This window comes from Panthera uncia, chromosome F2 (assembly GCF_023721935.1).
Source record: "Panthera uncia isolate 11264 chromosome F2, Puncia_PCG_1.0, whole genome shotgun sequence".
NCBI classification, from domain to species: Eukaryota; Metazoa; Chordata; class Mammalia; order Carnivora; family Felidae; genus Panthera; species Panthera uncia.
Genome location: NC_064812.1, coordinates 42,393,754 through 42,417,519, shown reverse-complemented (window position 1 = coordinate 42,417,519; position 23,766 = coordinate 42,393,754). Strand labels below are relative to the sequence as shown.

At 36.1% G+C, this 23,766-nt stretch overlaps 1 protein-coding gene across 2 annotated transcripts in view; it reads left to right on the top strand.

Moving 5' to 3' along the window:
* Positions 1 to 411: 411 nt before the first annotated feature.
* TMEM67 (transmembrane protein 67) overlaps positions 412 to 23,766 on the top strand; it is a 57,448-nt gene continuing 34,093 nt past the window's right edge. For both annotated transcript variants that reach the window (XR_007458460.1, XM_049633155.1), the window contains exons 1-11: positions 412 to 916; positions 2,552 to 2,640; positions 5,020 to 5,113; positions 11,679 to 11,778; positions 13,462 to 13,531; positions 13,626 to 13,700; positions 19,062 to 19,124; positions 20,794 to 20,945; positions 21,062 to 21,170; positions 21,905 to 21,991; positions 22,485 to 22,550. Coding sequence is in view for 1 of the 2 variants with exons in the window: in XM_049633155.1 (XP_049489112.1) it covers positions 694 to 916; positions 2,552 to 2,640; positions 5,020 to 5,113; positions 11,679 to 11,778; positions 13,462 to 13,531; positions 13,626 to 13,700; positions 19,062 to 19,124; positions 20,794 to 20,945; positions 21,062 to 21,170; positions 21,905 to 21,991; positions 22,485 to 22,550 (1,128 nt within the window). In the remaining variant the exon portion in view is untranslated. The remainder of the gene's footprint in view (positions 917 to 2,551; positions 2,641 to 5,019; positions 5,114 to 11,678; positions 11,779 to 13,461; positions 13,532 to 13,625; positions 13,701 to 19,061; positions 19,125 to 20,793; positions 20,946 to 21,061; positions 21,171 to 21,904; positions 21,992 to 22,484; positions 22,551 to 23,766) is intronic.

The following is a 23,766-nucleotide window of genomic DNA, read 5'->3' as shown; positions in this document are numbered from 1 at the left end:
TGCTAATAGCCTTCAAGGATGCCTGCTTTGAAAGGCAGGATTCACATATGTTTAAATTTGGTTAAAAATTAGTTTCCTTCTTTATTCACAAATGAGTAAAGATGATCTAATTTTATATACATGATTTCCTTTACCCGAAACAAAGAAAGTAGAAACACAAAGAAAAAGTCTGGCAGGAAAGATCTTTTTTTAGTGCTTAAGCCAATCTTCCAGCATTGCGTATTTCAAATCAGTGGATTTTTTCTACTTTTTTGACAAATGTATTTTGCAAATACTCTGTTGGAATGTCTCCTTTAACGCGAAAATGGCCTGATTTGGATAAATTCTGATGTAAACATCATTCAACAGCTTAATGAAACAATACTCATAATTCTGTCATACTATCGCATATAGTCTTTGCTGTGAAATTCTATTTACCGACCTCCTAAACTGATAACAATCCCGGTAACGGGTCGCGTCCCAGAGTTTGAAACACATTTTAAAGAGCGGGTTGGCCTGCCAGCCTCCAGGGTTACTGTACCTCTACCCCTTCCTATCCCAGACCAGCCAGCTTCCCGAGGCTTTGCTCACCTAGCAACCAGGCGGCGACGGCAGACACTTCCGGAACCAGGCGGAGTCGTCCAATCGGCTCTGCAGGTTCGCCGCAGCGGCTGATGGGGCGCGGGAGACTGCGCTGCCGCCGGCGTCTGCACCATGGTGACGAGCGGCGGTGGGGCCAGGGTAGCCATGGCGGCTTGGTCCACCTTCGCCGCGGCTGTGAACGTATTCCTCCTGTTGGCCCTCCCGCGAGTTTCACACGCCCAGACCTTCTCATTTCCATTCCTGCAGCCGGAGTCGTGCGGCCACAACCAGTACTTCGATATCTCCGCGCTGTCCTGTGTGCCGTGTGGAGCCAACCAGAGGCAGGATGCCCGAGGTGAGACCGTTCAGGGTGGGCCGTCGCCAGAGTTTTAACACTCCAGGCTTGTTGTTGCCCGCTGCTCCCTCCCCCTGTCTCTGAAACACATTTTCGTCGGCGGGAAGAAATGTTTCAGGAAAGTTAACTGCCAACTCCTGAGGGGTGGGTTTCCTTGGAGGATTGCAGCTTGCACACAAATGAGGTTGGGGAACCCGAGTAAGCTACCCCCTGAGCCATGGCCGATAATTAATTTCTCGGCGCCAGTCCCTCGCTTCTCATCCGAGGGGTCTTTCGGGAGGCACCTGGAAAGTCGCCCACCGAAGATAGAAAAAAAATAGAGAAGGAACGAGGTGTAGAGAAGTAGGTCACAGGATAGGTTGGGGAGGGAATGCAAATTAGCGCTTATAAATGTTGTTAGCTCTTTATCTTGCTCTTCAAATCCCAGAAACCTAGAGCTAGAAGGGACCTTAACCATGATTAGGTCCAGTCTTCTCATTTTACAGATAAGGAAATTCAAGCCTCGATGATGTTGTTACATCTTCTTTGTTACCTAAATTGTGGATTGGAAGAACTGGTGTCTCTCTGCCCTCAGACTCAACCCATGTATTTCCACTATACAGTGCGTTCTTAATATAGATTTCCTTAGGACTCATCCCTTTTATTATTGAATATTACTAATTGCCCTTAAAGTCTCTTTGTATTAAACTTAGTTGTTGTTGTTGTTTTCCCCTTCAAACGTAGGTCATTTGGTCCCAGTTCCCCTCACTGAAACTGCTCAGAATAAGACTTTTTCCATATTCTAAGGTCCAAAATGTTTTCACTCTTGATTTGGTCACCCATGGTGTTAACTTTCTGCCATCTTCAAATTTGATATATCCTCATTAAAGTTGTCATTTAAGACTGGGCCGGCTCCTCAGGTGAGGATGTATGAATGAGGACGCATTTCACCGACTCTTAAACTGTAAGGTGTTGCTTCATAGTTATGGACCCAGATATTGGATGCATCCTACTGCATAGATTCCTGTGGGTGCTGTTTCCACTTGATGCCTCCTTAGAGAATGTTGTCCTTACCTGTCCAGCAAGTTGAATGGTGATTATCTTATAAGGTCTACTGTCTGTCCAGAGGAAAACAATGGTTTATTTGAATCAAGGTAACTTTGCTAATAAGGTTTTGTTTTGACAAAGTAAATTTGAATTCATTGAATATATGTGTATGGTTGGATGAAATAGAACAGTAAATTTCCCATAGCAGTTAATGCATAGTTTGATTATTAAAATTAAAGTTCAGTGCTTTAATAGTTCAGTTATGCTTGCACTTAAGGTGGTAGCACATATGGTACCTACTGCGTGCCATACACATTCCAAGATCTTTGCGTATAATAACTAATTTAACACCCATATCAACCCTATGAGGTAAGTACCATTATTGTCCCCATTTTACCAAACTGGAGACCAAGCCATAGAGTTTAGTAGCTTGCTAAAGGTCACACAGCTGAATAGCAGAATTAAGATTAGAACCCATGCAGTGCTGATTCCAGAGTCTTGCTATTAACAGCTATACTTCTTCTCAAGATTGTAAGAATATTAAAATTTTCCCTATCTTGGAGCTTTATTTTTATTTACCAAGGTCAAAATTGACTGTTTTTATTTTAGGAACTTCATGTGTGTGTTTACCAGGATTTCAGATGATCTCTAATAATGGAGGACCTGATATTATTTGTAAAAAGTGCCCGGAAAACATGGTATCAAGTATTTATTTTAAAATCATTTTACTGTAAAAAGTAGTAAATTAACATATCTTTATTTTTTTAAACTACATTTTAATGCTGTACTATAATATGGTCCCAAAACTCAAAATTGTTAAATTAACTTTGTTTTCCTCGAGTAAATTTTGGGAAATGAGTGAAATTTTATGCAGTCTTGGAAAAAAACAAATGTATTGCCTTAGTTTTTAAAGTCTGAGATTTAAAAAACCACAAAGCTGTGAATATTTGTGTCTTTATATTTCCTCATAGAGTAACTCAGTGACTTAAAAAAAAAAATAGATGAATGGTATATATAGAGAACAAGTTGGGATGTGTGAGTTTTTTGACTGGTACAGATTGAGTTCTGTGCCTTACACCTATTGTGTTAACAGTCTTATATAACAATTCATGTTTATAATGATAACTGAGGTGTGATAAGTTCATGAAATGCCAATTGCATCATTAAAGAGGTTAAATAATATCTATTGCTGTTTTGTTAGTCATATCATAATTTTAGGAAAATTAGTAAATTAATAGTTACTATATATAATGATTCTTAATTAACAGAAATACATTTTCCAGTCATTTTGGATAATTGGAAGTCTTTGTGAGCCAGTTCTTTTATAGTGATGTTTCTTCTCATTATCTGAATAAAATAATTGAATCTGGGAATTTAATGGTCTAAAATACTATCAAGTTGATTATTATTAAGTTACTAGTTTAATTTACCAGTTGTCCTAATTTATGGCTAACTTGATTTAACTTTTAAGTTTGATTTTCACCTTAATACGTATTTTATATTTTTGTAAATATTGACCATAGATGAATTATCAATGATAAAAAGCTAATATGAAATGGCTACAAAGAAAATTTATTTTCAGTGAGATTACTAAACAAGCATAATTTTTATTTTTCCAATGTTTATTTATTTATATTGAGAGAGGGAGAGCATGTGCGCACATGTGTGCACACGAGTGGGGGAGGGGCAGAGAGTGAGACAGAGAGAGACAGAGAGAGAGAGAGAGAGAGAGAGAGAGAGAGGGAAGGAGAGAAAATCCCAAACAGACTGGTACTATCAGGGCAGAGCACACTGCAGAATCGATCTAATGAACCCTGAGGTCATGACCTGGGCCAAAATCAAGAGTTGGACGCTTAACTGACTGAGCCACCCAGGCACCCCAACAATCATAATTTTTAAATAGTCCTATATAATGTACTGACAAATATAGGAGCATTTCATGATAAATCCAGTCTTTTCAACTAAAATTAAAAATAATTTGTGGCATTGTTTTGTTATTACCATTTGTTCTCTATTCATTTTGGTTACATTCATGTTTTTGATATTATATTTTTGCCCCAGGTTTAGGAAAAATCATATAATACGCCTAATTTTGAATGTCATATTTTATAAAAAACCTTCATTGAGGCACTTGGGTGGCTCAATCAGTTAAGCATCTGGCTCTTGATTTCAGCTCAAATTTCATGATTTCATGGTTCATGGGTTCAGGCCCTGCATCACCTCTGTGCTGACAGTGCAGAGCCTGCATGGAATTCTCTGTCTTCCTCTCTCACTGCCCCTCCACCACTCAAAATAAATAAATAAACTTAAAAAGAAAAACAAAACCTTCATTAATACAAACAATTCTGGATTGAAAGAAATATCCTTATAACTTTAACAACTTTATTTACATATTATTCATACACTATAAAATTCACCCATTTTAAATCATAACTTAATTTTTAAAAGCTAACATATTTGGATTATAAAAATTAGAGGGGTGCCTGGTTGGCTCCATCAGTTGAGCATCTGACTTTGGCTCTGGTCATGATCTCATAGTTCATGAGTTTGAGCCCCACATTGGGCTCTGTGTGGATAGCTTGGAGCCTGGAGCCTGCTTCAGATTCTATGTCTCCCTCTCTCTGCCTCTCCCCTGCTCATAATTTGTCTCTCTCTCTAAAAAATAATGAACATTAAATTTTTTTTTAAATAAGTAAAAATTAGAATATTTTAGAACAGGTAAAACCAAACTATTAATTGACTACCTGTTGATTAAATGCTGTTGAATTTTGTTGTTTTTTCTTTGTAAATGGAAAAACTGAATGGCAATATTACTTTGAAAGAAATGATTCATTTGAACTGAAAATCATGAAGAAGAAACAACGGTTGCCCAGAGTTAACAGTAGTCTGTACATAGTAATAATGTATAGCTTAATTTTGGAAAGTGAGCACAGTTTGACTCTCCAAGAAATATTTATGTAGCTCATACATGCATGATTTATTTGAATCTTGACTACAAATTGTACACTACTGTGGCTTCTTGAATTCACAGCATCAATTAAGAAGGAGAATTTACTTATTGATTTATTTTAATTTAGAAAGGTGTTACTGAAGATGGCTGGAATTGCATTTCTTGCCCTGGTGGTTTAACTGCAGAAGGAAAATGCCACTGTCCTACTGGCCATATTTTAGGTAAGAAGTAGATTCTTTATGAAAAAGTAGTAGAATCTTCACTTACGCTACTTAACAAATATATATTTATTTATTTTGAGAGAGAGAATGTGAGCAGGGGTGGGGCAGAGAGAGAGAGGAAGAGAACCTCAAGGAGGCTCCACACTCAGTGCAAAGGCTGATGCAGGGCTTGATCTCACAAACTGCAAGACTGTGACCTGAGCCGAAATCAAGAATTGGACACTTTGACTAAGCCACCCAGGCACCCCCACTTATGTTATTTTTGATAAAGACATTAATGGAAATACCTTGGTGAACAGTATTTTTTATTGCCCAGAATTTAATGATGTTTAAGTCAACAGCAGGCATTGAGAAGAGAATAAAAAGTCCTACCTGATTAAAAAAAAAAGTCTTAACAATGTACAATTAGATGGATAAGATGGATACTTCCTTAATATGATAAAGTATATATGTTTCAACTCAAAAGTCAACATGGTGCCTAATAGGGAGAAAGTATAAGCATTTCTGTTGTCAGGAACCAGATGAAGATGCATTTAGGTAAGTGAAAGAAACAGGTGGTAGAGTAATTAAAAAGGAAGTAAAAATCATTAAAAACTAATTTTTAATGATTTGATTATATGTTTAGAAAACCCAAGAGAATTACTAAAAATTATCATAAACAATAAAGGTTTGGGAGTAAAAAATTAACATCCAAAAATTAGTAGACTTTGTCTATATAAACAACAATCCTTTAGAATATATGAAGGAAGAAAAGATCTTGTCTACAGTAGCAACAAAAAGAAAAAACACCTGTATAAACTTCAGAAGAAATATATAAGGTAAATCAATTGAAGAACCTTAGAATGCTCCTGCAGAACACAAAAGTTGGCTTTAATAAATGGAATACCAACCTTGTTCTTGGAGGGGAAGATTAAATATTATAAAGATATTAGAGGGCCCCTGGGTGGCTCGGTTGAGCATCCTGCTCTTGATTTCAGCTGAGGTTGTGATCTCACGGTTCATGGGTTTGAGCCCCACGTTGTGCTTTGCACTGACAATGCGGAGCCTGCTTTGGATTCTCTGTCTCCCTTTCTCTCTGCCTGTCCCCCACTCCTTCTCTCTCTCCTTCTCTCTCTCTCTCTCTCTCTCTCTCTCTTTCTCTGTCTCTGTCTCTGTCTCTCTCTCACAAAAATAAACAAAACATTAGGGGCACCTGGATGGCTCAGTCAGTTAAGCGTCCGATTTGGGCTCGCATCATGATCTCACGGTTTGTGAGTTTGAGCCCCATGTTGGGCTCTGCTGAGAGCTCAGAGCCTGGAGACTGCTTCAGATTCTGTGTCTTCCTCTCTCTCTACCCCTCTCCTACTCACACTCTCTCCCTCTGTCTCTCAAAAATAAATATTTAAAAACAATATAAATAAATAAATAAATAAATAAATAAACAAACAAACAAACCATTAAAAAAAAAAGATGTTGGCTCTCACAATACCCGTCTATACATTTAACAGAACCTTAATAAATTCTACTAGAATATTGTTTGTCTGTTTTAGAGACTAATTCCAAAGTTTATCTGGAAAATGTGAAAAGCCAAGACAATTATGAAAAAGGAAAGAGGAAATAACCCCATCAGATACTATGTACATTTTAAAGCTACTGTAATAATATGAATGGCTGGTATATGGGTTACACATACTGATGGATGGGACTTAAAATAGAGAATCAAAATAGATCTAATCTGTATCAGAATGTGATATGGGATAAAAGTAGTATTTCATGTCAGTGGAGAAAAGACTGATTAGTAAATGGTGTTGGGGAAACTTGGAAAATACTAAGTCGGGTTTCTAACTTATTGCTTAAGAAAAAATAAATTTCAGGTCAAATATCTAAATATTAAATATGAATCTAAAGAAAAACGAATTTCAGGGTGCCCGGGTGGCTCAGTTGGTTAAGTAAGGATACAGGGAAATAGTCATTCATATATTACTGGAGGATTATAAATTTGTGCAGCGTCTGTAGAAAACAACTTGACAGTATTTATCAAATGCAGATCATTGCCCAGCTAGCCCTTATCTGGGAATTTCCTATTCCAGTGCAGGGAAATATATGTCTGAAGAAGTATATGCATGGCTTCTTATTGAAACATTAATCCTAAGACAAAATATTGTAAGCAATGTAAAAGTTTGTTAAGAGGAGATTAGTCAAATAAACTCTGGTACATCCATACAATGGTATAGAATGCAGAAAAATATAGATTATTATATAGAAAAATAATGCAGTTCTTTATTGCTGTGAAAACAAATCCAAGATCCATTAAGTAAAAAAACAAGGTATATAAAGTTTATATTCATTCATCCACAAATATTTATTTGGTACCTGCTATTTATCAGTTCTGTTTTCTGTGTTTGGTAAACTACCATTTATGTTTTCTAAAAAAGATTATATATGCATATGTGTTTATGCACAGCCTATTTCTGGAAGAATTTACAAGGAACTGATAACAGTATTGCTTCCAGGGAGGAGAATTCGGTATCTGGGGGGGAAAAGGATGGAAGAGACTTAATTTTCACTTAAAAATTTTTTGTGCCTTTTTTATTCTATTTATATATTATCTATTCAAAAATTAATTTTATAGGGGTACCTGGGTGGCTCAGTTAAGTGTCCAACTCTTGGTTTCTACTCAGGTCATGATCCCACAGTTCATGGGATCGAGCCCTGCATCAGGCTCCACACTGAGCATGGAGCCTGCTTGAGATTCTCTCTCTCCCTCTGAGCCTCCCCTCCCCCAAATTATTTTTTTAAAGAAATACAAATCTCTGCCATCAATTTATTTAAAATCTAGCTAGAAGGCAGGATATGCCTATGGAAAAGTAATTTGCAGAGCAAAATAGCAACAAAATATTTTCACAGGGGCACATATATTAAATCATCAAATGAGCATTTATAAACAATAAATGCTCTGTAAAGAGGAAGTCACTTCAACCAGGGTTGTTTAGGAAGGTTGTCATGAGGAGACAGTGTAATCGTGGGACCATAAAGGATTAATGGGATTTCAAAAGGTAATAAGAAAGAGAACATCTAGGCAGAAGGAGCAGTGTGAGCAAGAGTATTATTATAAACATAAACATCTAGATTGAAAATAAAGGAATTGGGAGGGTAACAGTTTGTTGAGTTTAAAGGTGCTTTGGTACAGATGGCAGAAGGCCTTGAATGGTAGGATGTTCTGTAGGCATAGGCATTTTGTTCAAAGTTTTGAACAGGAGAATGATGATTAATCGGCAACAATCTGTTGCATTTGTTCATTCAACAAATATTTATTGAGCTCCTACTACGCGCTGGCCATTGTGCAAGGGCGCAAAGCATAAAGCAGTGAAGAGGATACAGTGAACAGGCACGAAGTCCCTGCTTTCATGAAGTTCACATTTAAGGAGTGGAAGAGCAGAAGTAGGGAGAGCTGTGAAGAGGCTGCTCTGGTGCTGTAGACATGTGACTACTGGACCTGAACCAGAGCTAGAGGGAATTATACCCAAAAGAGTAGATGCCAGAAACATTAAAAGGATGACAGTAGACCTAGATGAGTGAAGGAATATAGGGATGAGGAAAAAGGAAAAGTCAAAATATCTTTGGGATTTCTAAGTGGGGATGAAGGTGATGATGGTTCATAGATTCATGCTGTGAGGAAGTCATTATGGACTGAATTTCTGAAACAACTTTTGACAGCCAGAGATCACTGGTACAGAAGTGGCAGTTTTAGTAGGTTGCTGAGAATGGAAGCTAGATGCCTGGGGGGCCAGATGGTGGCTCTGACACCTAGAGACCCCTTAAGGTTGAGTGACAGCTGTGAAAACAGTATTTCACTATCTTAGATGCTACTGTTACGTACTTAAAATTCTCCATGGCATGAGCTCCTTAGAGCCACCTTGAACTTTTGCTGTTGATTTGTTCTGTGAATTTGCAAGAGGGGTTGGAGAGGAGTGGAAGAGTACAGAAAGAGGGTACATCCTACTTATTGCACCGCTTCTCTCAACTCTTCCCATTTCTGACATAAAAAGAAAATGATCAGATAATCAGGTAAATAATTTTTTAAAAATAATTTTAAAATAATTATCATTAAAAATATCAAAATTCTTGAGGCTATAGAATGAGAAATAAAAGTCTACACTCCCCATCTATTTTATTTCCCAGAAATTAACCTAAAGTAATTATTTTTTCTCTATCTTTCCAAGTTTTTAATGTATTGCAAATATTTTGGAATGTCTATTTGCAGTGTATTTTGGAGAGAGTGCCATAAGAGCACATGTAGATTTACTACTTAAAAAGATATATCCATGTTTTTCAACTTAAAATTTTTACTTTTTAAAATTAAAGTAATACATGTATATGGTTTGAAATGTAAATAGTATAGAAAAATATAAAAACCAAGGGTCCTTGCCCTTCCACCCTCACTCTTATTCTTAGTTCTCTAATGTAACCACTATTAAGTTTCTTTTGTGTTCTTCCAAGAATGCTTTATGTATTTATATGTTTCTGTACATCCTTGGAAATATTTATATGTTGTCATACTTATTTAATCATAAATATTTGTTCACAAAAATTAAAATTTAAAATAAAATTATAAAACTTAACAGAATGGCAGTGAAGCTAAAAAGCAGTACCTTTTACTGAGCAGTACCCTGTTCAGTACCAGAAAATGGTTATCATCATGTAGGAACATGGGTCCCATGAAATCAGATTTTCCTATCTTTAAAAAAATGCTAAAAATACACAATTTTTATGTGAAACCTTCCAAATTAAAATTTCCCAAATTCAAAAAAGAGTTTATTGAGCACTACCTGCCAGGTGCTGGCAGACAGTGGTGAATCCAACTTAGGTTCTAAGAGGAAGGCAATAAGCAAATTAATAGTATATGCCAGGGCGTGGTAAGTGCTGTGAAGACAAGGGAGGGAGGGGGAGAGAGAGAGAGAGAGAGAGAGAGAGAGAGAGAGAGAGAGCGCACGCCAAGTGTTATTTTGCATGGATGATCATGGAAGATCTCTTTGGAAAAGTGACATCTTAGCAAAGATTTGAAGGAAGTGCGGGACAGAGCCATGTAGATGACTAGGGGACTCGTTCTAGACAGAGGGAATAGCAAGTACAAAGATCCTGAGATGAGAGAATATTTGGCATTTTCAAGGAGCAGCAAATATGCTAATGTGGGTAAAGTAAATGAGGAGGAAAGCAGAAGTAGATGGGTCTGGAAAGTTGGGGTGATTGTTTGCAGATCATGTAAGGCCTTTTGGCTGTAATGGTGACCTTAGAAATTACCCCAAGTGAGATGGAAGGCCATTAGAAAGTTTTCAGGGGAGTGAAATCATCACACTTAGTTTTGAAAAGTCTTGCTCTAGCTTCTGCCTAGAGAATAGAACCAGGACTCCAATTAGGAAGCTGTCATAAAAGTCCAGGTGATAGATTGATGTCCCTTGGCCTGGGGTAGAGTTGCGGAGGTAGAGAGAATAATTCAGTTTCTGGATATATTTTAAAGGAGGAGCTAACAAGATTTGCAGATTTATTTTGTTAACTTTAATTTTATTGTTTTTAATATACAGTATGAAAAGAAATGAGGAAACTCTAAGGACTAGGGCCTGAGTAAATGGTCCAGTGGCATTGCCATTTACTGAGACGGGGATAGGGATGACTGTAGGAGAAACAAGTCATTCATCTTTACTTTGGTTAAACTCATTTTTACTATCTTGCAAAAACTTAAAACATTATGGACAAAGCATTATTGATAACATTATGATTAGGAGTAATGCCCTTTGACCATTTTTCTCAGTGCTGGTTCTCTGTTAATTCCCTTAGCCCCAAAAGTAATTGTTAACATTTTGATGTGTGTGCACATACACGTTTGCGTGTGTGTTTCCTTCTAGAACCTTTTTTTTTCTGTTTTAAAATAAACATTACAGCCACATTATATAAATGTTTCATACCAAAAATATTGTTCTAGAGCAAACTTTCTTCAGTTACCAGTATGATCTGTTAGATTACCTAATTCTTTTTAGTCCACTCCATAGTATTTCGTAGGATGAATATACCATCATCTTGCTATTTTAAATATGTAGGTTGTTTTCTAACAAGTAACTGCCTCAGTAAATATCCTTATACACATGTACAAGTGTTTCTGTAGGTTAGGTATCTAAAAATGAAATTGTGGTGTTGTAGGATATGTGAATTTAACATTTTAATAGGTGCTACAAAAAACCCTCTTAAGTTGTAGAAACATATCAACGGTCTATGAAATTACTTGTTTCTGCATACCTGCTGTAGTAGGAACGTACAGGTAAGAAGTAACAAAAAAGAAAAATTAAGAAAAAAATAATAATTTATTATTATGATTTAGAAGGTTAATTTTTGTAATTTTTTTATGTGGGAATGAGGAAGGCTTCACTTTTCTACACTTTGTTATGGTGGTATTTGACATTCCTCTTATACAAATCAGGTATCTTAAATATACCTGATTATTTATAATAATTACAAGGGGACTGTACTAAGTTTATAGAAGGTTATATGTTGACTTTGAGTTACATCTTAATTTTGTTTCTAAATTGTTTAGTGGAAAGAGATGTTAACGGAACATTGTTGTCTCAAGCAACTTGTAAGCTCTGTGACGAAAATCAAAACTCTTTTACAGTAGCAAATGCTTTAGGAAACAGGTAAGCGGTGTGCTGGGTGCTGACTTTAAATATCATCTTACATTTATATGGAATCTATACCTTTTAAAAATACTTCCTATGATATCACTTGTTCCTCATAATAGCCCAAAGAAGATAAAAATAGATATTAACATATAAAGAAGCTGAAGATCAGAGAATGAGACTGATTAGGGTTCAAAGCTTGGCTCAGTCTCTTATCAGTTGTTTGACCTTGGCTAGCTCAGTAAGTCAGTCTTTTTGTCCTTAGAATGGAAATATACCACCTACTTCCTAGGCTGTTATCACAGCTCAGAAATCAGTATGTGAATTCTTAGCATAGTGCTTCAGAGTAAGTGCTCAGTAAAAGGTGCTTTTTTTGTTTGTTATTATGAAATTTGTACATAATCTATAATATATATAGTATATAAATATTAACTTCTATTTGCAGCATCCTTACTGTGTGCCAGGAACTGTGCTTTAAAATAATGTTACATAAGAGCACCTGGGTGGCTCAGTCGGTTGAACATCCGACTTCAGCTCAGGTCATAATCTCACGGTTCTTGGGTTTGAGCCCTGCGTCAGGCTCTGTGCTGACAGCTCGGAGCCTGGAACCTGCTTTGGATTTTGTGTTTCCCTCTCTCTCTGCCCCTAACCCATTCACATTCTGTTTCTGTCTCTCTCAAAAATAAATAAACATTAAAAAAAATTTTTTAATAATATTACATAAAAAAGCATGTTAATAGATAAATGGTAATTATAGTGACCCAGAAACCCTGATTAATAGCCCTGTTCTTTATCACTTCCTGTTTCCCCTTTATGCGTGCATATGTGTGCACCACATAAACACACAGCCCTGTCTCTCTAACTCAAACACAGTATCCCTATTTCAAATTCTTCACATTTTTATAGAGAGCTACATGATGACTTTTCCCAAGTTTAAGAGAAAATACTTGAGTAGCTTCTCCTGGGGGTATTTAGTATTGGATCACCTCTTCCCTTATGCTGATATGGATTGTAGTATCCAAATATTGACTATTGGGCTGATCCCCAGGTCTTCCCCTCCAGTACCTCCTTAAGCCCACTTCTATGCCGTGCCCCAGTCCCTCCTACCTGCTCTATCTTACGAGTAATGAATACTACAGACCCATCACTGTCCCCGCTAGTCCGGTGGATGCTCTCCCTCCCTGGATATCATACATTAATGAAGAATACAAAGTATTTTTCTAAAATAAATAAAGATAATAAATAGACTTTAAAAGTGTTTGTCACAGCTTTGATCAGGGGATAGACACACATTTTTTCAGTATATGTTTCCTTTTTGCTTTGTGAGAGGCAAAATAAGGAATGTAGATTTGATATAACTACCTATGAAAACAGATTGGGTTTTACTTATGTGAGTTTGTTAGGCTCTTAATTGAGTGACTTAACCATCTTTTTTATTCAATATTGTTTATTCTGTACATGCCATGTAGTTTCAAAAGAATATTCTCCTAATTTTATTTATTTATACCTTGCTTTGTAATACAAGGAGTGGTATAAAAATAATCAAATCAGTGTTAATTTTTTTAATTTGTTTAGTTTATTATAAGTAATTACTTAGTTGAATGAATCTATTCTAATCCAGCATTTAAGAAGACAAATTTTAATGAAATTAGATCTAGCATAATTCATTAACATTTTAAAATGTTTTTGTTATATTGACAGATGTGTTCGATGTGAGCCAACATTCGTCAATACCAACAGGTCCTGTGTGTGTTCGGAACCGAACATTTTAGTAAGGCTAAGCACATTAATGAAGTGTATATTTTAAAATTAAGTTACACCTTTCCATAAACTTTTTTTTTTTTAATTTTTATTTATTTATGAAGACAGGGGGATTATGTTTCAGCAGCACAGTGAATTTTCCTTCACGTGTAATTTCATCTGCCCGTTATGGAGAACCTGTGAGTATGTTTCAGTTTTTTTGTTCCATTCTTGTTGCATTACTTCCTTTGGTCATCAGTCTGGGGCTAAAATGAGAAATATTTCTGTGTAAGTCACTTCAAAACACAAATAAATTAAGAAACAGTTACTCTCTTCTCTACCTTAGCTCAAACTTTTTCAGTGAATCTCTGAATGTTTAAGCTGGAAAGGTCCTATATAGATCCTGTAAGGAATGAAGCATTATTTGTTAAAAGCACCAGAGACTCTAGACTTGAACCCTAGGTTGCCAGTCATTAGTTTTATATCCTTGGATTTACTTGATATTTCTAAACTTCAGTTTTACTGTCTTTACATTGGACATAATAATAATAATTACCTCACAGTGCCTATACATGCTAATCACTGGAGAAACAACGGTTATTCATATCTGGCCAGATTCCTTGTTCTGTGGATGAGAGCATGGATGCCTCAGGTTAGAGCCTTTGTAACAGATTCTGGTCTGACAAGGTCTGCTGTGTAAAATGGGAAGTAGATGAATTGGAAGTGAAGAGATCACGAATAGAGAATAGGAGTTCGTTGACTAACTAGGAGTTAGTTAATGAGCACTGAAAATAAAATACCCAGTATGGCAGCAGAGCTTGTGGCAGGCAGGCTAGGACCCGGTTGCTCAAATTATCCTTAGATGGATGAGAGTCATTAAGGGACAGGAGGACAGCCATGATGAAGGTGGAATCTGGGCTCTTAAGGAATAAAGCAAAAATCCCTGTTCTCCAATATGGTCTTGTGGGAGTGATAGGCAAGTACCATGCATTTGCAAACCAACAAAATAAATGCTAATATTGGGGTACAAATACGGAGCTCTGAGATCACCCCAAATTGCCTCATTTGGAATAAGAGGTGTGTCTTCTGGAGTGTTCCCAGTCTCAGGTTATAGTGACCTTCTGTATACCATTGTCAAACTTGCAGGCCTTTAATTTTCATTTTTCCATTTGTTTTCTTTTTGCCTTTTTAAAATAATTTTGCCAACAGTACCAACAACGCCTCTTTTGTCTCTTTGGTGTCAGATCACCAGTCATTTAGAAGTCATGCCTCTTTTAGTCTCCTCTGATCTGAAATAGGTCCTCAGTCTTTCGCTGTCTTTCATGAACTCAACAGCTTTGAAGGTTACAGGCTTTACAGTCTATAGGATGACCCTCAACCTGGATCCATCCAGTTTTTCCTCATAATCAGGACATGCTTGGCAGGAAACCACAAAAAAGATGTCAACGTATTATAACAGAGGGCACCCAGTGTCCATTTGTCCCACTACTGGTGATTTTAACTTCGATCACATGCCATAAAGTCACCATGTCTACTATAAGGGTACCATTTTTCCCTTTATAATAGGTTAGTATTTTGTAAAGAGAATTTCCAAGATTGCACTTCGTCTTCACCAACCCCAACAGTAAGTTAAACAACAATAAGTTTTAGTCTTGGTTAGTGATGTTTGCCTTTATCAACCACTACTAGTATGGTTGCCAAATATTTCCATCATTCCTTCTTCATTTATTAATTGACATTCTACTATAAGAAAGAATTTTTCCTTCTTCTCATTTATATATTTGTTTATTAATGTAGGTATAGATTAGTGGGTTCCTGTTTTATTCAGTTGGTTATAATCCAGTACATGCATTATTTGTTTTGATCCTCAAATTGTCCTAGATTTAGCTAGTAGAAGCTTCTTCAGTTTGTTTCCTGTGTCTTTTTGATATATCTCCATCATTCTTTGAGCATTTCCTTCCTTTCTGGAACAAAAGATTTCCAGGTTTATCTTGTACTTTTCCTACCTCAGCCCTGGGATCAGCCATTTCTTTAGAATCTCTGGAAGATAATAATTAGGAACCAAGATTACCACACGGAGCATGCCCTTTTAGGAGGCAGATACCTATATACATACACACATCTGTAACTATTTATTTTGTATATGTATTGAAGTAAATGAGTTCCCACTGATACTTTCAATTCCAAAGCAGTACCTCAGCATTCCTTCTAACTCTCCTTTTGATAGATTTTAAGTACCTTCTCCAGTAGTGAGAAATCTGGGTCTCATCTTCAGTTTCCTCATTTGCTCAGTGTAATAGTCTTCCAACCATACTGCTCTCTTCCATACCATCTCCGCATCCTTCTTCACACCACTTTGCAATAGATCTGTTGCAGACTCTGTTAAGAAAAGATGGACAGGGGAAATCAATTCCATTCTTAAAGTTAATTTGATTCAGTTAATACATTTCATTTAAACATTATCAATCTTGAACACTGATGCTTTCCTAAGGACAAGTTTGGAAACCTTGATTTTTAAGTCATTTTATAACTAATGTTGAGACAGGTTCTGTGTAGCTTAAGTTATGAGGCATGTAAACAAATATAGTTAAGATTATATGACTATTTTGGCCCAGTCCTCAGCCTGGCTGACATAAGAACTCAGTTTTAGCAGTGCACTTGTAGTCAGTCAGGACCTAGGGGACCAGTACAAAATAATTAAACCCACAAGAGACTAGATGGTGGATAAAGCAAAATGCATGTTTATTAGTTTATATATATTAATTGCCAGCTAGACTAAAATACTTACATTGACTTGATAATGTACACGCTTCCTAATTGGAAAAGTGTGCTTAGAACGTTACATATCAGGTGTTCTCTTGGGTAATACAGAATTGGAACATAATTAATTTTGTATAATTTTATGAGAGCATTTAATCCTACTCTAGGAATGTACCTGCCAATCAGTAAAGAGTTTCCATATATACGGGTCAGTGTGTTCCCATTGTCTGTCCCCAAAGATAGTAATAGTGATCTAGCATCTTGGCTTTGTGTTTTTCTCAACTTTTTTTTTGAAAATTTCAAAATTACAGAAAAGTTAAAAATATAAGTCCAGGAATGTGCCTGGGTGGCTCAGTCAGTTTTGAGCATCCAACTCTTGATTTCAGCTCAGGTCATGTTCTCACAGTTCGTGGGTTCGAACCCCACACTGGGCTCTGTGCTGACAGCATGGAGCCTGATTGGGATTCTCTGTCTTCCTCTCTCTGCCCTTCCCTGCTCACTTGTGCACTCTCTCTCAAAATAAATAAACTTAAAAAAAAGTACAAGACCAGGACTATACATATATCTTTCACTTAGGTTAACCAATTATTGTTTTGCTGCATTTGCTTTATAATTCTGTATATATGTAAAATGCATGCATACACACACACATTTTTTTTCAGAGTCACTTGAAAATAAGTTGTAGACTTGTGACACTTCACTCCTAAATATCATATTATATAGCCCCTAAGAACAAGGGGGTTTTCCTGGCTTCACAGCAAAGAAACTAAGATAATAAAATTATCTGATATACTGTTCATATCTAAATTTACCCTGTGTTCCAATAATGTCCTTTATGCCTCCCTTTTTGTGGGTGCAGGGAGAGAGGAGGCAAGAATCCAAGGATTCATTTAAGGATCCCACAATGTAATTAGTCTTTTAGTTTTCTTTAATCTAGACCCTGCTGAGTTTTGCTTTTGTGGGTTTGCAGTTTTTTTGCTTTTTTGACTTTTATAGAATTGAAATGCAGAATCCAGGCCAGGTCTCTTGTAGAGTGTCCCACAATCTGGATTTTTCTGATTGTTTTCTCATGATTAGATTCAGTGAAACATCTTTTCACAAGAATATGATGTAGGTATTGTGTATATCCATTGCATCATAACAAAGAGCACATGTTAGGTTGTCTAGTTCCTGGTGATGCTAAATTTGATTATCTGGTCACGGTGGGATCTGCCACTTCTCTTCATTGTAAAGGTACTGTGATTAATAAGTCAGTCTGAGATTTTACTTTGCGACTTTATAAATATCCATTTTAGTGGCCACTGATGAACCAACCTTGCCTGAATCAAGTTTTAAATCGGTCATTTCAAGATAATTTCACAATTCTATTATTTCCTTTACATTTAGTAGCTAGCAGTCTTCTGTAAAGAGTGCTTTCCTTTCTCTCTATACTTTTTTTTCACTTTGAACTCATGAAATCTTTATTCAATGTGCTATAATTTTTTACTGTGTGTTTTTTTTTTTTTTCCAAAGTTCAAATTGTCTTCGGGCTTCACTTTAAGACAGTTCCTATGTTATTTTGACGTGTCTCCATCAGTCTTTTTGCACCTTCTTGGTTTCTCTATACCATGTTCCAGGCTCAACCAATATAATTTTTAATAGTTACCTAACACTCCCCTTTGAATATTTAGGTTTTCTGTTATTAATAATATTGCTATCAATCATTTTATGCACAGATATGTTTTTCCTTTTAGAGAGATTATTTCCTTATGATATATGTCCCAAGTGTTTCTAAATTCCTGGGTTAAAATGTGTGGATAGTATTTTATGAAAGGATCATGTAGCTTTAACATTGTCACTGGAATTGTCTGTGGGTTTATTTTACATGAATTTCCAAACACTGTTGTCTTTGCTTTCCATTTTTACTAGTTGTTTTTTTTTTTAATGTGTTCTTCAATCCTGTATGCAAAGGTGATGTTTTTCTTTAAAAGGGAGAATTTTTAAAAGGGAGAATTGCTACTTGACGAGATGAAAATAGTGACTTAGAATTTTACTTTAGATTTTTTTGATAGCTATGATGCCATGTTCCATATAATTTGGCTTTATCTCCTCTCTGTCCATGCCTCTGAATGGTGTTTCTTAGTGTGTCATTTTTTAGCAAGATGTGCAGATAAGCTCTAAAGCAGTGGTTCTTAGCCAGAGATTTATATCTGCAGCTTTCAGAGCACATGCGTGCCTTGGTCTCCTGGAGATTGATTTGGAATGCAGTCAGGCATTTTCTGTTCTTTGGAAATTCCACAGGTGACTCTGATGCCCATCATTATTTGAGAATCGCCACTCTAGAGATTTTATATGTCAGTTACTCTGTATATCCCCAATTTCCTGTTGCTTAGAAATCATTCATAAATGTTTCTTTTTTATTACTTGCAAATTTAATACAGTATAATAATCCTAAATCAGCATGTGTTGGCAGTGAAATGCTAAATCAATACCTAGTTTTTCTTTTATTTTTTTTTTGCCATCTTGTTCTTTGTTTCTTGTATTAGTAAAATGAGTGTAATAGTTTTTTTGGATTATAGACACACTGTTTCCTTTTATCTTTTGCCTAAGTGACATGATTTTGTAATGCAGTCCCTCTTTGTGATAACTGAGTTTGGTTATAATTAACTCTTATATCCTCATTAAAACTATTTTCTAATAACATTGAGAAAGTGCTAGTAGTCATTTCCCATTGGAAAATATGCATGTTAATATTTTCTTAGCAGTGTACATAAGGAATCTTCATTTGAACTTAAAACTAAAACTTATCTTTTTGTGACCAGGGCATGTCTTTCACTTCAGAATGGTTTGCAAAGTATTTGCAGTCATCAGCAGCTGCTTGTTGGGTAAGTTTAAGTTGTTTTTAAATAATTTTATTTCATTTTACAGAATTGTCCCACCACCATTTTTTCCCCAGATAATAAAAATCTTCTAAGATATATCTTCTAGATATATCTCCTTGGTCATATTCTATAAGAAAAATAAGCCATTTCTAGTGGAAAGAAAATACACAAAGAAAATGTTTTTCATTTCACATTTCATTATACACAAATTGAATGTCTTCAAGCTTGTTCAGCTAGAATGGAGTGTTAGAGGAAAGTGATTCATACTGTCATTTCTTAAATATTAATTATTGACCTGTGTGCCAGGCCCTGTTCTCAAATCAGGTTATGTATTTCAGAAAAAGACAGGAAAAAAATCCCTCATGGAATTATATTCTAAGTAAATGCAGGTGGTGCTAAGTGCTATAAGACAAATAAACCAGGATAAAGAGCATAGAGAGTGGAAGGGGTAATATTTTATACAGGGTGGTTGGGATACATATCTCTGTGAGTGATATTTGAACAAAGTCCTGAAGGAAGTGAGAGTGTAAATATCCAGGGAAAGAGTGTTCTAAATAGAGACCACAGCAAGTACAGAGATTCCAAAGCAGTTCTCTGATGTGTTCGTGTTTAAGAAACAGGAAGTGGGGCGCCTGGGTGGCTCGGTCCGTTAAGCGTCCGACTTCAGCTCAGGTCATGATCTCGCGGTCTGTGAGTTCGAGCCCCGCGTCGGGCTCTGTGCTGACAGCTCAGAGCCTGGAGCCTGTTTCAGATTCTGTGTCTCCCTGTCTCTGACCCTCCCCCATTCATGCTCTGTCTCTCTCTGTCTCAAAAATAAATAAACGTTAAAAAAAAATTAAAAAAAAAAAATCACCTTTTTAAAAAAAAAAAAAGAAAGAAACAGGAAGGAGGCTAGAGTGGCTAGAGCAGGGTAAGTAAGTAAGGGCAAGTGGAGAGGTGAATTTGGAGATGAAGGGAGTGGCTACAGTGAGGACCTAGAGTTTATTGCAAGGGGGATTAGAAGGATTTTGTGCACAGGAAGATAGTGACTGAACTTCAGATTTTGAAAGGATCACTAGCATGGAGAATAGATTTTGCTGAAGCAAGACAGAAGCAGGGAGACCAGTCGGGAGAGTATTACAGTAACCCAAGTGGGAGATGGCGGACCCATGAACAAGAGTGGTAGCCTGGGTCTGAGAGAAGTTCAGCTTCTAGATACACTTGAAGATTGAGGCAATAGGATTTACTGATGAGCTGGGTATGGGTATGGGAAGGGAGAGAAAGAAGATCACTGAAATGTTTGACTTGAATCAACTATAAAAAATAGAGCTGCCTCTTCCTGATAGGGAAACTGAGAAGTTTGAGTGGCAAACTCAACAAATAGTATTCTTTCAAATATAATTATTTTACCTAATAATTTTTTAAATGTCATGCTATGTTTTTAGTTAGTTCTTTTTTCAACTGCTCATCTTTATATGTTCACCTGTAATTTACAGTTAAAATGTACACATTATTCAAGTGGAAAGTTCTTTTCTACTTAAAATAGAGGAAAGATATTAAAGAGCAAAAGAATACTGCCAAAAAGAATTTGTAGACTAGGTACAAACATAATTTTTATATCAGCTTTTGCTTAAAGTATTAAAGTCCATGTTACGTTTCTTTGTCTGGTTACCTTTACATGGTTCTCTCGTAGGTGTATGCCAATCTAACATCTTGCCAAGCTCTCGGAAATATGTGTGTGATGAACATGAATTCTTATGACTCTGTCACTTTTGATGCATGCCGACTGTTTCAGTTTATCTTTGAAAATACTGGACTGCGCACTGTTCATTCTATTTCATTTTGGTAAAGATACCCTGATGAACTGTCATTTTGACCAAATTCAATGCAGTTACTTTCACAAATATTAGTAATAAGATATATTGGTACCGTGTTACTAAAACAATTGTAATTATTTGTAGGAGACGGAATCTTCCATGGCTCTTCTATGGAGACCAGCTAGGATTAGCACCTCAAGTACTCAGTACCATACCTCTTCCTACAAATTTCAGTTTTAAAGGGGAAAACCAGGTATAAGTTATTAGATTATTAGAGAACAACTGTATTTTGATTTATAATTTAAAATTTATAATTAGTCGTAATTCTTGCTTCCTTAGGTTTTTTTCTAAAAATTTAATTACTAAACTAAACCAAAATATCAGCTGTTCATAGGAATTAAACAATACAGAGTTTAGCAGCCTTACTGAGTGTATGGATACCTCTGGATTATGTGGTTGTGGCAGTAAGTAGTACGTGTAGGACTGGGAAAGTAGTTTTCATCACCAAATGCCAAACAAACTCTGTCCTCCTCTGTCTCTACATTTTTAAGAACTGCTTCCAAAGACTGACTGGAACTCTATGCCATTTCCTTAGCATAAATTTTTGTGCTAAGGTCAAAATTTTTACCTTCAGCTTTTTAACCTTCTAGAATGATGGAATAGATTATTCTTGTCCCTGCTCACCCCCCACTCTTCTACACAAACACACACACACATACTTAACAGTTTTGAAGGAAGTTACTTGTCACTGGCATTGCCTCTCAATTCTGGGATAATAGTTTTAATGCAAAAAAAAACAGTTCATTTATTTTAGGTGTGTTTAATTATAAAGATACTTAGATTAATTTTGCTTCAAAGTAAAGACAGTTGAATTTGATATTTGATCTCTGGAAAAAGAAAGGATCAGTCAGTAATGAACATTTCTCAATAGAATACTGCATTGCTTCTAGAGTATGTAACATTTTATTCTTGTTTTTATTTAATCAGAATAGAAAACTGAAGTTTATTGCTGCTTCCTATGATGTAAGAGGAAATTTTCTCAAGTGGCAGACATTAGAAGGAGGTGTTTTACAGGTGAGCATACTTCTAGCTAAAGAATTCCTACCTAATGTGCCTTATTTTTGCCCCAGCAAAGATAAGGAAAAGACTAGATGTTTACTAGATTAACTTGCATGGCTACGTTGATTTTTTTTATTGTGTTTTAAATGGGAATTTCTTAAAACTACTTTAAGAAGTAGGGGTTTAAGAATTCTTGGGGCGCCTGGGTGGCGCAGTCGGTTAAGCGTCCGACTTCAGCCAGGTCACGATCTCGCGGTCCGTGAGTTCGAGCCCCGCGTCAGGCTCTGGGCTGATGGCTCGGAGCCTGGAGCCTGTTTCCGATTCTGTGTCTCCCTCTCTCTCTGCCCCTCCCCCGTTCATGCTCTGTCTCTCTCTGTCCCAAAAATAAATAAAAAACGTTGAAAAAAAAAATTACGTTGAAAAAAAAAAAAAAAAAAAAAGAATTCTTGACTATAAGCAAATAAAACATTATTCTGAGATATTTACCATTTGTATTGTTTTGCTCTAGCTTTGTCCAGACACAGAGACAAGACTGAATGCTGCTTATTCTTTTGGAACAACCTATCACCAAAACGTAAGTTTGGACTATACTAGTCTATATTTTAACTTCATTTCACATCAGCAATATTGGGATGATCTTTGAATTTTCAAAATGTTTTTAATAATAGTGAATAATTTCACTGACTGATATAGTTTTTTATTATTTGGGTGTGGAAAGTCTTACCTTGTCATCTATAGAGTTTAAAATCATATAATATTAGATTTTCATAATTATTATTTATTTACTTTTAGGCATATAAAATGATATTTTCTTCTGAGCATTTTCAAATAAAGCGAAAATATTATTTTTAGTGACTAATAAAAATGTTACTCCCTCCTCTCTCTACCCCCCAGTTAATAAATAAAAATGCCTCTGTCTTTCCTTCCATACTTTTCTCCCTTCTACCCTCCCTGACAGTTCCTTCCTTTAGTAACCCATTTTGAAATTACAGTATTTACAGTATGGTATAAAGGAATGTTACGAGCCATTAAACTTCTGAAAGACAGACATTCACTTGTCTACAGAAATACTTCTTGATAAAATGCATATACATACACCATAGAACAAAACTGTGATTCCACTTTTGTTAAAACTACAATGAAAACTATCATGGAAAACAGATTGCAAGACAATAAACATTTTTAATAGTGGTTATCTCTGGATAGTGGGATTGCAGGTGATTTATTTATTTATTTATTTATTTATTTATTTATTTTATTATTTTCCAAACCTCAGGGGCACCTGGGTGGCTCAGTCGATTAAGCGTCTTGACTTTGACTCAGGCCATGATCTCACGGTTCGTGAGTTCAAGCCCCGCATCAGGCTCTGTGCTGACAGCTCGGAGCCTGGAGCCTGCTTTGGATTCTGTGTCTCCCTCTGTCTCTGTTCTTCCCCTGCTCATGCTCTGTCTGTCTCTCTCTCTCAGAAATAAACAAAATAGTAATAGTTTCCAAACCTCTATCATGAACATGAATTTACTTTTATTATAAATGACTTATGTTATCAAAAAAAAAAAAAAAAAGGAATGTTATTATGTGTCTACTATGAACAAGGAGAATCAACACTAGTTAAATGCCTGCTGCTGGATGCTCAGCATTTTGTCATCTCATTTGATCCATGAAATAACTATGTGAGATACGTATCATTATTATACATATCATTCATAGATGAGGAAATGGTGCTCAGTGAGATTAAGTAATTGACTTAAGGTCTTGTAGCAGGTAAATTGTGGAACTGGTGTTCTGTTAAA